We start from the raw sequence: 15,787 nt of genomic DNA, 5'->3' as shown, positions 1-15,787 counted from the left end.
ATGCGATGACATTGACTTCATTTCCGTCAGTGTTTCATCAGTGTACAGATAGATCAGCAAGGGGGAGAAGATAGGAACGCAGGCTCACTTACTTTTTAAATCGACCACTTCTTTGTTTGTCTTCTTATTGTTCCCTCTTGACTCTCATACACATTATACAGAGTGTACATAAAGTCCAGTTACCGTTTGAAAAAATATCATAACTTGGAAACTATTAGAGATAGAGAAACGTGATTTGTTGTAAAACATTTAGCACCTCTTTTTTCCCTGTGCAATTTCTTGCAGATATGTCTTGGACTGCATCAAAAAGAAGACAGACCAGTATAAGGTAAAATGTGTCATCTGGATCTGGTACGCTGTTTCCAGGTGTTTGAGAACGATACCGCGGAGTTATCAACGCCAGTATGGGAAGACACCAACGGCAGAAACAAGCGTAATGAAATCGTTCAAAAATTTTTAAAGAGGCAGGCAGTGTTGAACATCTTCCTCGAAGCGGGAGTCCCCTGTGTCTCAGACACCTGTCAATACAGCGTAAATTACATTTCTACACAGCCCGCAGAAGTCACTTCGTCGCGCTTTACGCGGATTGAGGAAAGCACGATCAATTGTCCATAAAGTGTTACAAAAGCAGTTACGCCTTCTTGTATGCAAAATGCAAATGCTCCAAGCACTGCAGCCAAACGATCGTCCTTGCGGTATGCATTCGCTTGTTCCAGGCTGACACCCTAGATGCTGACAATGGTTACCTGGAGAAGCGCCTGTTTCCACATCAAAGAACGGTCCGCATTTCCGAACATGTGAATTGCCTCAGAGTTAGGATTTAGGCCTCAGAAAAAGCACGCAACTCACGCGAACATAACGGTGATAGCCCAAAGCTTCACGTTTGATGTAGCCTGATTCGTAATAAGTAGATAGGTCTATGTTTCTTCGCAGGAAAAAGCGTATCGGAAATGTTTACTTAGGAGTGTTCGAACAGTTTTCGCTGCCAAAGGTCGAAGAATTGCAGCCATCCATCGTCTTCTCGTATTATGGGGCAGTCCCACAATGGAGTTTGAAGATGTGTGTGTCGAGTGTTCCTGAGAAACACCTGGGTCGTGACGGTGACATCGCACGCCCCCTGCGCTCTCCCGATGTCATGCCTTTTAGCTTACGTTTTGTGGGGTTACGTCAAGGATCGCGTGTACACAACACCAGTCAATGACATTGCTACCATTCGTGTATGAATCAATGAAGCGACTGTTGATGCTGCGATGCTGACCCGTACATAGGGAGAACTCTTAACGTCGCCTTAATGTTCTAGGAGTGACAGGTGGGGTACATAACGAAATTTTAGTATAGAAAAAATAAAACTTTGACAGCTGCTAAACGTTTTACAATAACGCAAGATGCAGTGGCTCTAATACTTTCCAAGTTAAGCTGTTTTTACATGGTAGCCGGACTTATGGACGCTCTGTATATTACCTGTCTTTAACTATAGCTTAAAAATGTTTTTCTAAGAATTTCAAAAGTCTTGCATCACTTATTGAATGTTCTTTCTAGGTCAAAAAATCCTACAAAAGTTTCTTGATTTCTCCTGAGTCTAATATCCATTATCGATCGCAACATCAGAACTGCACCTCTCGTGCCTTTACCTTCCTTAAGATCACAGTCTTCTTTTCTATTGTTCTGTGTATTATTCGTGTCAGCAACTTGGAAGCAGGAGCTGTTAAGCTCATTCTGCGACAGTTCTTACATTTATGTGGTCTTGCTAGCAATGAGTCTGTGGGTGACATTCTTCCCAAAGCCTGACGGTATGCCTCCAGACTCATAGATTCTACATTTGATTACTCTCATAGATTCTGTGCACTAACTTGAATACTCGTTTGTTTCCAACGATATTGTAAATTCCAAAGGAATGCTACGGGTATCAATCTCCTACTCCTTCTTTCTTGACAACCCTTCCAAAGACCTGTTAGTCTAACCCTGATTCTCCAATGTCTTCCTTATCGACTTCAATCTGTCCTTATGTTATGACACAGTTTCTCTTACTCCTCATTCTCTCAGAGGCGCGTATTGTAATCTACGCTGCGTTCAACACTGAAATTTCTTTAGCACTCTTAATGCTGACACGCTCGATCGTAAATTCACCGAAAGTTATTACGATTTGTCCATTTTCCTAAGCTGTTTATCTGGCTAAGATTTCTTTTTCGATTTCTTCACGTACACAGGGCAAAGCATGCGTAGCACTGGAAGATTCAGTTTTCCAAGAATCATCCTGGCGTATCACCGCAAACGCCTGGCAAGAAAAGGTGAGTTTCCATTTCAGATATTTTGTTCGCGATCACTTTGAAGTAGCCTCCTATTTCGTCCGAATTACCTTATATTTCATTTTTCCTTCCTACCGTATTACGTTGTATAGGAACACCACTGGTTACTGTATTATTTCGAGACACATTCATATTACTGTACATTTACAATTTCAAAAAAATACATACATGCAGTGCAGAAGGCATTTTCTTATAAATCTTTCTCTCTCTTTTAACTTAGGAAAAGAAGTGGAGAAATCGAAGTAATGATCGATGATTTCAACCAGCGTGTCATTCGCGACAAGATAGCGGAATTTTATTATTTTATATATAGAGATTGACAGTTACGTTATACTATAAGACCTTTTTAAGTATATTTAAATTTTATAATTAATAGTGTAACATTGCGGGAAATGAAATAAAAAAAACTGCGAGCAGTGAGAATCGAACCCGCGTCTGCTGCATGATAAGCCTTTACCATTTTTTTCATTTTCCTTTTTTTTTAAATTTCATTTTGTTCGCTTCTGTTCGTTGCATGTGCTCGAGGCGGATGTCGTAAGACATCCGTTTAAGTTTGTTGTTGATCTGTTAACTCAGTTTTTTTTTTTATTACAGAGGGCACATTACCCTCTGACCGAAACGCTGAGCTACTGTGCCGACGTTTATAAATTGCGTTACGCGTGCTAAAGTGCCTTACTTCTTGAAACATTGTTCATTACTCTTTTCGGGCGTTCGGAGAACAACTCACCAATGTTTCATTGCAATCGGATGAATGGTTTGTGAGCGCATAGTAGGCAAACATATAGATTTTAATGTACATGACGATTTCAGTTTCGTCTACGAACAACTTTTAAAGTGAGTTTTACATCCAAGCCTTTCGTCTGCTTTCGTGTAAGCATGACGCACAATTTGTAGTGCCAGCACTGCAACTGGCAGGCGTGCCTTGTCCCCTCTCCCACCGGCTCCCCTCCCCCGCCAGCCAATGCTTGCTTCCTCTTCTCTCCGCACTCCCCTCGCAACTCTACCGTCTTACAGTTGACACACTATATGTACACTAAACGCCAATAAAATTGAAAAAAGAAAGTGGTACGAACGTGTTGAGGGGCCCGTAAGTGGGTATGACGTCGATCAGCGACTGCTTGACATAATCGTGCAGGCAGTAGTGGTGGGCATCGCCCACGAGCGGCGTGTCCGTGGGCCCCGGGCACAGCGCCACCATCCTCACGCCCGTCTGGTTCACGTGCAGCTCGTCCTGGAACACAACACAACACGTCACAGGCCCACATTCCATGCAGTGGTATACACTGTCAATGGTGATGTCCACAAACTGGCAGAATTTAGACACAAGTCGCGTCCAGAAAAATGCAAACCACATGAGACAACATACAAGGTCCGCTGCTTCCTAATGACTCATAAGACGTACTATAACCAGATTAAAATTACTTGACACTTCACACATTGGAGCCGGTTTCCTCCAATCAAAGCGCTCAATGTCACGCCCACACTTCGCCGCTGGCAAACTGCCACGACGATTGGTCATCTCACTTCCAGTTCCTTGTCCGGATTTCTTTATTGATGTTTTAGGATTCGGAATCTTGGGTCTGGCCCTCTTATTTTGTCACACACACACACGCACACACACACACACACACACACACACACACACACACACACACACAACGATTCTAATCAAAGACACCTTTCTTAAACATAGCACAAACCAAACACTACTAAATCCTTCCTCGCAAGACGCGATTCTGTGTCACATATGCAGTTATTATAATGGCAGAGACCGCCTTACTTTAGATAAGTTTCACATGATATTACAAGAAGCCGAATTTTTGAAGGCTACACTTCATTGTTGAGACTATAGCTTCAGAGTGATGAATATAAGACCATACTGCAGTGCACTGGCAGTGTAGTACGTACTGGTTAGCGCTGAGACCTGACACGTAGAAGATCGTAGTTTAGGAACTCATCAAATGCAGCTAATCTTAAACTCCCTGGCAGATTAAAACTGTGTACCGGACCGAGACCCGAACTCGGGACCTTTTGCCTTTCACGAGCAAGTGCTCTACCATCTGAGATACCCAAGCACGACTAACGCGCCGTCCTCAGAGCTGCACTTCTGCCAGTATCTCGTCTCCTACCTTCCAAACTTTACAGAAGCTCTTCTGCGAAACTTGCAGAACTAGCACTCCTGGAAGAAAGAATATTGCGGACACATGGCTTAGCCACAGCCTGGGGGATGTCTCCAGAATGAGATTTTCACTCTGCAGCGGAGTGTGCGCTGATGTAAAAGTTCTTGGCAGGTTAAAACTGTGTGCCGGACCGAGACTCGAACTCGGGACCTTTGCCTGTAGCGGGCAAGTGCTCTCTGCTCATTCTGGCAGCGAATCTTATTTTATTTCTAAATCTAATCCAAAGACTTTGATTATTATTTTTATTCAATTATTTATTTTACATGATTTTTTTATTTCTAATACATTGCCGCGTCATTTTCGTCATCGTATTGATGTTTTTAATCGCTCTTGTTTTTCATCCCATAATTCTTTATTGTTTGGAACCTGTCTGTCTCACATATAATCTGGAACCAAGTGCCAACCGGGCTGCTCATCGGTTGATAATGCGGCAGCTTGTATAGACAGGCGAGGATTGTTTCAGGTAACCAGTGGTAGCGAGAAATTACAGTTTGTTTTTAGCGCTGACACTGAAATTTTTCTTGAAATAAATAGTTGTAGCTCCGTCATAAGTTGCATTGAGAGTTTTCTAATGTCTGTCCTACGTGGTGTGTTTGCTGTTGGTGAGTCGGTCATAGTGCCGCTTTCATTGCTACAGCATGGACAGTTTTTGTATGCAGACTATCACCTGTATTTTTCACACTTACTAGGAAATGAACACACGTGTCCCAAACTAGTGAACATCAAGGAAAAAACGAAACTTCTCAATGCAACTTACGATGGAGGTACAACTGTGTATTTCAGTTATAAGACAAGTTCCCGGCGTATTTTTCACCTGCAGCCTGTTGCAAATTCGTGACATTTTTCTGTCTTGAATTTGCTCGTAGATGTTAACTTTAATAGCGTGAACAAAGCGATCATGGTTTTAGTTCTGCTGCAGATTGCTGATCGCCATTTTCTCAGATACACTGCACATCATGCAGGTTGTAGTTACTTTAAGATATGAGTGAAAATTCAGGGCTACAAAACACGTCATTGATCACTTAAAATCAACAGCGGACACAGTGTCTCGCATTTCCGTGATACATCTCAGTGACCACTTCCAACATTGCTCCGTGCTACACTTTCACAGCATTATTATATGAAGTGATCTGCCATGTTTGTGTGTCGAGTATAACCGAGTTGCCTGGCAGCCAATGTGACAATGCTGTACTGGCAAGTGACAGACATCAACTAGCAAGTAATTTTATTAAAAAACTACAGTAGATAAAGTGCATGTTCAGCAGTGTTGTGTTGTAAGAAGTATCCATAAAAGATGGCCGAACAGACTAGGTTCTTGTATGTGATCAAAATAATTCAGGGGACTGTTACCCATCAAGTTCCAACTACAGATCTCAGTGTGGTAATACTGTTTATTAACAATATTACCTCACTGAGGTCTGTATCTAGAACTTTGTGGGGGAACAGACCCTTACTTCCTCTTGATCACATACAAGGGTCTCGACCGCTCTTTCATCAATTATGGATGTTTCTGACAAGACAAGACTGCTTCGACGAATGCCATACAGGTAGAAGCTGCAAAACTTTTGCTGTCAGTACTTCGTGAGGAAATTAGTTTGCTACAAGAGACAGCAGCCTAACAGTATATTAATGACCCGCCTACTAGAAATGGGAGACAGTCTTCCTCTCATAAGGTTGACATCGAAAATGATGAACCTTTGCCCTCTATTATTGGCGACAGTGGACCCAGTGTGTACCATCGACAGCTGGTTTCAAACAGATTTCTGCATAACCACATCTGGAACGCAGCTCAGATATCAGGAGCAAAACCTTGATATTCACTATTACAGTTTTACGAAAAGTCGTTTGGGCACATTTCATTCAAACTTCAGTGTTTACGTTACATGTCACACTTTGTTCACGTGTATAATCATTGCTCTCAGTATCAAGAGACTTTAATAGCAGGGTGTGCATGTTTTGCCCACAAGCAGAAATACTGTAACCAGTATTGTCTGGTTCAGTACATACAGTATGGCAGTTTCTTTTTTGTTTTGGAGTAATACAAACATGTAATGTGTAAGTGTTAATACAAATAAATGTTCTTAAGTGATAAATGGATGTTTCATTGTTTCCATTCGAATTGTTACCTAATAATTGCACTGCATCACACCTAATTCAATTCCTCAGTACATTTTCGAATGTGGGTTCCTATTCAGAATAGTGTACTCACTCCCCTCTGCAAGTTATAGAAGTTTGTAATGGGAATTTCACAACACCACGCATACAATTACAATTGTTGTCGATTGAGTACTTCTATTATTATCATTGTAGGTATAATCTGCAAAGATAGGTTGATCAACTTTGTAAGGGATCCGGACATTACGGACCTTACATGAGCTTGATCCATAATGACAGTACGATACAGCATGAGACCCTCAGAAAATAATAATTATATTATATCAACAAAAGGCAATTGCAGTAATACCGAAAACTAACAAAATAATATCTACCGATATGCACAGGGGCATGAATATAAATTTAAACTGAAACGAATTTTGGAGATGAACCGAGCAAGTGGTTAATGGCATCAGAAAATCCCACTTAACAATAGAACGGCGAGCTTCAGTGCAGAAAGGGATAAGGGCAGAACAACACATTATTGCTTTTAACGTAAATACGGCTGGGACCGCGGGTAAGTGGCTGGACGGCTTTAACAGGGCTAGGCTGTGACCCGTCAAGAAAAAAACAATTCACCTCTAACGAGATGGCGATTGGCTGAAGCCATACTGGGTGACACAGATGTGAGACGGTGGGGAGATTCCCCCCCCCCCCCAATTAAATAAAAGCATTTTGACTTCAAAAATTTACACTTTTATTAATTCATGTATTCTAGTTAAGTGAGAGCAGCATGTCTAATGATTTTTGTTACGATCCACACGTGATATTAGCTGATTTACAGGGCCAGGTTAATATTTATATAGAATGTCTGTTTAACACCCTGGGCTTGAGATGACAGTTGAGATGTTTTGTCCATTTGCACGCTAAGTGGTAAGCTAAGTTTGCACACATCGTTCCACTCCCCGTGCAGATAGAAAGTGCGGAGAATCTCACAACATCTTGAAAACTGTCTTGCTTATTATTATTATTATTATTTACATTACTATTATTTTTTGGGTTTATTGAATCATATGGATAACAGCTTGGTACAAATATCATACGATATACTTGGAAAAGTAACAATATAAATAATTTGCACAATAATTTACGATTATTACAATATTTCCATAAAATTTAGCTGGTTAAACGTGATCTATCGTAAGTCAAATTGGTTGATAAGATGTTCGCATATCTGGCTTTCTTGCAGGTGTTTTTGTGTTGTTAAGAGGCAATTTGTATGGTGTTCACTTTGTGTTGAATTGATTATATAACGAGAAACTTAAATATTTTCTGTCTTTAAGTTACTCTGGTCGTTGATACTTAAGTACTCTGGCATAACTTTAACCCTGCCGCTAAAACATGATCGCAAGTTCAGAAACGTAATCTTATCACTGATAATTGATGTATTTGTCAATTTTAGTGTACTAGGCCATAACATGGATAACGTTCCTTATTCTCAAATTACGTATTTCTGCTCCAATTCAGGAGTTTTAGGGCAGAGCAGCAGTGCATGTTCCTGCAGAAATGCAGTTGTTGAGAGTTTTATATTCGGCCGTTATGATCATAGTACCGGGATTAAAATCTCTGCAACACAGCAGTTGACTACAGAACGAACTGCTAACACATATTAACTGCTACGGAATATGAGAGATGATTTTAAGGTTGACTTGTGTTCAGTTTATCAATGCTACATTGTTGGGTTCAAATGGTTCAAATGGCTCTGAGCACTATGGGACTTAACTACTCTGGTCATCAGTCCTCTAGAACTTAGAACTACTTAAACCTAACTAACCTAAGGACATCACACACATCCATGCCCGAGGCAGGATTCGAACCTGCGACCGTAGCTGCTGCGCGGTTCCGGACTGCGCGCCTAGAACCGCTAGACCACCGCGGTACGTTGTTGGGCAATTGACATAAGGGGGTTTTGCTCTGTTAGTTTTCATTGGTCATTTTACAGTCAGATAGCGTTCATTAACTGCTTCCATCGGTTTTTACTCGGTTTATTATAAGGCATAGTTTTTTCAAACAAAATTGGAAAACAGAGATGCCATATATAAGTTACATTGTATAACCCTTCCAGATAATTGTTATCGGACAGTGAATGTCAACAGTTCAACTCGATATTATTTCTCATTACCTAGGCGTCATGAACTGTAAATAAGGTGTCTGTCTACCCGGTTTTTACGGTTCCGCGCCTCGATCTATATAGACGATCGCCGATCGCTTTGGTTTCTCTCTGTCTATCCGTTCGATCGACTGTCAAGAATCCTCTCTCTCAGATACAAGTAGATGTATAAAGTTCAAATTCAAGTTCGCTACTAAGGTATATAGTCCTTTGGCGGTGTAAAACGTTTAAGCCTCTAATTGAATCGAGTTAAAAGACACGGACATTTATTTTGGTACTTGAAAACACCCTCATCAAAACCTGTGGGGTTCCTGTTGACCCAGAATCATGGAAGCAAGCTTTCCGAGCACAAGTTAAGGGAAAAATTCTAAGTTGTTAATTTGTTATTATATCACAGGGAAAATATTTCTTTTGTCAATAGTTATCCGACTTCAGACTTGAAATTAAAATATTGTCGAAAGCCCTGGAATCCCTGGGATCGATATCTTGCCATTATCAATATCGTTGATAGGCAAAAATCGTCATTATTCTCGATTCCTGCAATAGGCAGACTGTCTCCATACACAATTCACTTTCTACAGATCCCTCAGTGCGCGAGTTATACTCACACCTGGCCAATTTTTCTCGGGACAGGCACGATTTTTCTCGAATTTTTTCAAAGGTAATGTGGAACACCCATGTGTCGCATATTCAACAATTATGAAACAATTTATCTCAAATTAGACATTTACAAATCAAACACCTGTTTCGGTATGTTGTCTTTTTAGTTGTCGAAAGTGTTTCACAAGAAATGCTATTGCTATCAAAGTGTACCGACTTACATTGTTGCGCACGAGGAATACACTTGACTTCTGCAAACATATGTCATCCTTACGGCCGAAATTGTATCATGTTTTACATAGTATTATGCTGTATTACAGTAGTTAATACTTCCGAGATGGACCAGAGTCTCAATCGGGCACCGGTCCATAGTGATAGACATGGTACCTCCTGAATTGCGTGTCGTAAAATCATAACAGTTTGCTCACATGTTGAGCAGTATGTGGGGGGGGGGGGGGGGGAGACGGTCAGCAAAATTTGTTGTGTTACCAGGAAAGAAGTAACAAATTAAAACATCGTGGCTATGAGAGTCGCAAGTGGGACTCGCCTCCATCCTGAAACTGTTGAGCTTAGTTGTTTTTCTTAATCAATAACCATTATATTGTATGTATTGCATTGTATGTTAACCGGGGGCCTATGTGGTTCGGCCCCCAGTGTCCCTCCCCCCCCCCCCCCCCCAATCACACCCCACCCCCCACCACCTGTGAACGTCACACACCAGACGAGTGTAACTCCTATGTTTGCGTGGTAGAGTAATGGTGGTGTACGCAGACATGGAGAACTTGTTTGTGCAGCAATCACCGACATAGTGTAACTGAGGCGGAATATGCGGAACCAGCCCGCATTCTCCGAGGCAGATTGAAAACTGCCTAAAAACCATCCACAGACTGGCCTGCCCACTGGACCTCGACACAAGTCCGCCGGGCGGATTCGAGCCGGGGACCAGACACTCCGCCAGCCGCGGTGGTCTAGCGGTTCTAGGCGCGCAGTCCCGAACCGCGCGACTGCTACGGTCGCAGGTTCGAATCCTGCCTTGGGCATGGATGTGTGTGATGTCCTTAGGTTAGTTAGGTTTAAGTAGTTCTAAGTTCTAGGGGACTGATGACCACAGTAGTTAAGTCCCATAGTACTCAGAGCCATTTGAACCATTTTTTTTTAACCAGACACTCCTTCCCAATCCAGAAAATTGTGCGTTAGACCGCACGGCTAACCGGGCGCGTCAATAACCATACTTCCCAGCAAGAATGAGTGTAAAGGACATCAAATGCTTGTTCGCTCAGAAACTTCATCTTAGATTGCATTAATAAAATATAAATTAGTGTACTTTTTCTACAAATTGATGTGATATTTTACATTTATTACAGTTAATTAAGATCTTTTTTTTAATTTTTGCAATATCAAATCCTTTTGTGTCCCGAATTGGGGTCTATAAAATATGGCCACCTGAAATATAAGGAAGCCATGCTTGAATGTGATGAGTACACATAGCAACAAAGTGAAATTTCTCAGCAGTGTCTTGAAATGATTCAATTATTGCAAAATAACTGTCAAAATTATTGACGGTCACAACTTGTACATATGCTGGACACGGAAGTGTTGCGGGTAAGGGAACAAGGTGTGTTACTCACCCCGTAGGAGCGCGTCATGGCGGACACGGCGTGCTTGGTGCCGCAGTAGATGGGCAGCTGAGGGACTTCATCGAGGCCCGCCACGGACGACAGGTTGACCACCACGCCGCCGGCGCCGCCGTTCTGCTTGCCCATGTACTTGTACGCCAGCAGGATGCCGTACACCACGCCCTTCTGTAGGAACACACAAAGCACCAAACGTGTTCACTCCTGCCATTCTAATTACAGACCTAATATCGTAACAACGGTTCATAGAATCAGAGACAAGGCAGACATAAAATCATTGTCCATCATTCATGCCAAATCCCACAATTCTCTGGCTACAAGGAAAGTCACAACTATTTTCTGCTACCTGTTGCCCACAGCTTCTGACAACCCTACCACAACAAAGGTCAGCATTTAATAACGATTGTGATGTTCCTCACGCTGCTAAATACTGCATTTTCGGGCAACAACGGTCATAATATGTGGCAGGTGTCATTAGAGCATAGTTAATAAAGTCATTTCATATAATAATGAATAAACTAGGCACTCATCTTTTTGTGTTTCCCACACTGGTCTCGTCGTAAAATCGTGGCTCAATCGTTGAAAATCTAGGTGGTTATGATTCCAAACTCGGATGCAAAAAGGCCTAGGTTTTATTCTGCTATATTCAAATGTTATGTAGATGCGCTTCACAAACCATTCTTGAAGATTACACTTTTACTGGACAATGGTGATGAAAAAAAAAAAAATCAGCACTCCGAATTTAAGTTACACTTCCTTTTAATTGCAACGTCACGTGACACACAAAACATCACTTCACAATACAAAACATACTTGAAATCATCCTCCTCACAGTCACTGTTAAAGTTCACATTTTATAAGCGCACTACAATACGTGTCTTTCCAACATTACGTCTAAGATGTCCGACTCTCTAACAACTTAACAACTAACTAAAAATCGCTTAAGCACCCAAAAATCAGAGTTACAAATACGACAAAGATCATAGTGACAAAAGACATAATACACATAAGAATAATATCATTCCAATATAAACATATCGATGTATCAAAAGTGAAATCAAATCTGAATGTTGTCTCAGCAACCCAGTTCTAAGCAAAGAAGGGAAGACAGAAAGGTGGAAGGAGTATATAGAAGGTTTATACAAGGGTGATGTACTTGAGGACAATATTATGGAAATGGAAGAGGATGTAGATGAAGACGAAATGGGAGATACGATACTGCGTGAAGAGTTTGACAGAGCACTGAAAGACCTGAGTCGAAACAAGGCCCCCGGAGTAGACAATATTCCATTAGAACTACTGACGGCCTTGGGACAACCAGTCCTGACAAAACTCTACCAGCTGGTGAGCAAGATGTATGAGACAGGCGAAATACCCTCAGACTTCAAGAAGAATATAATAATTCCAATCCCAAAGAAGGCAGGTGCTGACAGATGTGAAAATTACCGAACTATCAGTTTAATAAGTCACAGCCGCAAAAAAACTAACGCGAATTCTTTACAGACGAAAGGAAAAACTGGTAGATGCGGACCTCGGGGAGGATCAGTTTGGATTCCGTCGAAATGTTGGAACACGTGAGGCAATACTGACCGTACGACTTATCTTAGAAGAAAGATTAATAAAAGGCAAACCTACGTTTCTAGCATTTGTAGACTTAGAGAAAGCTTTTGACAATGTTGACTGGAATACTCTTTTTCAAATTCTAAACGTGGCAGCAGTAAAATACAGGGAGCGAAAGTCTATTTACAATTTGTACAGAAACCAGATGGCAGTCATAAGAGTCGAGGGGCATGAAAGGGAAGCAGTGGTTGGGAAAGGAGTGAGGCTGGGTTGTAGCCTCTCCCCGACGTTATTCAATCTGTATATTGAGCAAGCAGTAAAGGAAACAAAAGAAAAATTTGGAGTAGGTATTAAAATTCATGGAGACGAAGTAAAAACTTTGAGGTTCGCCGATGACATTGTAATTCTGTCAGAGACGGCAAAGGACTTGGAAGAGCAGTTGAACGGAATGGACAGTGTCTTGAAAGGAGGATATAAGATGAACATCAACAAAAGCAAAACGAGGATAATGGAATGTGGTTGAATTAAGTCTGGTGATGCTGAGGGAATTAGATTAGGAAATGAGACACTTAAAGTAGTAAAGGAGTTTTGCTATTTAGGAAGTAAAATAACTGATGATGGTCGAAGTAGAGAGGATATAATATGTAGACTGGCAATGGCAAGGAAAGCGTTTCTGAAGAAGAGAAATTTGTTAACATCGAGTATAGATTTATGTATCAGGAAGTCATTTCTGAAAGTATTTGTTTGGAGTGTAGCCATGTATGGAAGTGAAACATGGACGATAACTAGTTTGGACAAGAAGAGAATAGAAGCTTTCGAAATGTGGTGCTACAGAAGAATACTGAAGATAAGGTGGATAGATCGCGTAGCTAATGAGGAGGTATTGAATAGGATTGGGGAGAAGTTTGTGGTACAACGTGACTACGAGAAGGGATCGGTTGGTAGGACATGTTTTGAGGCATCAAGGGATCACAAATTTAGCGTTGGAGGGCAGCGTGGAGGGTAAAAATCCTAGAGGGAGACCGAGAGATGAGTACACTAAGCAGATTCAGAAGGATGTAGGTTGCAGTAGGTACTGGGAGATGAAGCAGCTTGCACAGGATACAGTAGCATGGAGAGCTGCATCAAACCAGTCTCAGGACTGAAGACAACAACAACAACATTACTGGTATCGAGAGGTTCAGGTGAGGTACCATAATGGTTATGTAATTCAAGTACCATTATAAGTTACACTCTAGTATCAGTAGTTCTGTTGTTGAGTGATGGCAAGTAAGTAAGCTACTGTCCTTGTAATAATGTCAGCTGCACTCAGGTGCCTAGCTGTTTGGATAAGCCCCCCCCCCCCCCCCCCACCCTGCTCCACCTACCCTAACACACGACGATGTGGCAGGCATACAGCCTTGCTGACCAATGGTGCTTGGGGACAGGTGTGGGTAGTTCCGTGCATCTATCCAGTGTGCTGCTGAAGCAGCTACACATAATTCGGTGAGTACTTTACATAGCAACTTTAATAACTTCTAACATTGCTTACGTTCACTGATGTAAAAAATGCATTCCATCACCTACTTCACAGTTGTAAGCGTCGAATTTTCTTTTCTTTTTAATTTTCTAAAATAGCCTATGATCTGCCTCGGTGTTCAAAATAACTCCATACCAAATTTAGTCGAAATTGGTCAGAGGTTTATTCGTGAAAACGCAACAGAATTACTTTCTCACATATTATATTATAGGCTAGATGTATGTATTACAACTGTACAAGCACTGTATCGATTATGTTGAATTGTATTATGTCGAATATATGAATCAGTAAAAGAATTTTCACAAATATGATAAAGTTCAAAAGTCAAAGAACTAATAGCTTTCTCAAAGAGTAAATACATTTCCCTAATCCGTGTAATGTTCTACAAATAATTAAATAACACTTTCTGAAGTAGCCTATGTTGTTCCTGGGCGTTCAAACTATGTCCATATCAAATTTTATCAAAACAGTTTTGCGGCTTGTTCATGAAAAGGCAACAGACATACACATTTTCTCACTTATAACACTGAAAATAACGATATCTTTCTTTTTCATGATCCGAGTTTGAGTACATAAAGCATGTACGTTGTTCCAAGATTCTTTCACCTTACTTATGAAAACCCCATGAAAATTCTTCTATTAGTTATGGAGATAAACGTGTTCAAACAGACAAAGCGACACACACGACAGTTTTACAGTTTTCTTACTAGTATAGACAATAATATAAAGTAAAGTAAGGAATACAAGATTACATGGAAGTTTGGATATCAGGGCTGGTTACTATATTGCGAAAAGTCAAATTGACGCTTATGTTAAACAGGAGTAGAAGAAACATTTACACCCCTGACGTAAGTATAGATCAATAAAGAATATTTACTCGGGAATGTAAGTTTTACAGGTCTGTATCAGAATACATCAACAAAAGAATTAGAACAATTAGCAGACTGCAGCACAATTCAAGAAAATTGGACAAATATTGAAAACGCAATAAAAAAAGCTGCAAATAAAGCATTCGCAACGAAAATAAAATATCGCCGAAAACGTGAGTTAAAGATTTGATCAACAGAAACTGCCGAGGCTTACAAGAAAACAAAAAGCATATAAAGGGTCTCTTCCGTACCTCTAACGTGAATAATAAACAAATCTATAAGTAGAAAAGGAATTACGCAAAAGCAATAGCGAATGGAACCCACCAGCAATCCTGTGACAGATACATTAGTAGTACAGAACATGATATTCATGGCCATCAGCAGACAGCATATAAAGATTTGCAAACGTTGAATAATACGCAAAAGTATACTGTTCGTTTGAATAATATCTCGAAATAAGAGTAGATGAAGTACTATTAAAACCTGTGATATGATTCTAACACGGAAGAGAAGAAACAAAAAATCCAGAAACAGAAGTAAAAGGCATAGATGACAAAACAACAGAATTCTAAACAAAACAAAAAAATTGGAAAGCAACAGGTTTAGATGGAATTAGTGCAGAATTAAATATGGAGAATTATCAGTACACCTTAAGCTCTTGCATTTGTTTGACATGCGCTCGAGTAAAAAAGAAAAAAAAAGCACCACGAAACTGGAAGAAATCAAAACGAATCGATATATTTGAAACGAGAAAAAATATATTTGAGAAAACAGATGGATAAGCCTACTTGACAGCATATAAATTTCATGCAAAAATTTTAAATACAGTACTAAAAACAACAGCAGGATACTTAA

The 15,787-nt window shown here is 40.6% G+C and overlaps 1 protein-coding gene across 3 annotated transcripts in view; it reads right to left on the bottom strand.

Annotated features, from left to right (window-relative positions):
- The window catches only part of LOC126354460 (15-hydroxyprostaglandin dehydrogenase [NAD(+)]-like), a 191,337-nt gene that overhangs the window by 125,597 nt on the left and 49,953 nt on the right, over positions 1-15,787 (bottom strand). Inside the window, exons 5-6 of one of the 3 annotated variants that reach the window (XM_050004155.1) lie at positions 10,979-11,152; positions 3,380-3,537 (exon numbers count right to left, since the gene is read on the bottom strand). The exons of 1 other annotated variant lie outside the window; for it this stretch is intronic. In XM_050004155.1, coding sequence (XP_049860112.1) covers positions 3,380-3,537; positions 10,979-11,152 — 332 coding nt within the window. The remainder of the gene's footprint in view (positions 1-3,379; positions 3,538-10,978; positions 11,153-15,787) is intronic. One more of the 3 variants, XM_050004156.1, reaches the window with a different exon arrangement.

Source organism: Schistocerca gregaria, chromosome 3 (assembly GCF_023897955.1).
Source record: "Schistocerca gregaria isolate iqSchGreg1 chromosome 3, iqSchGreg1.2, whole genome shotgun sequence".
Lineage (NCBI taxonomy): Eukaryota > Metazoa > Arthropoda > Insecta > Orthoptera > Acrididae > Schistocerca > Schistocerca gregaria.
This window is presented reverse-complemented; position numbering and strand designations above follow the sequence as displayed.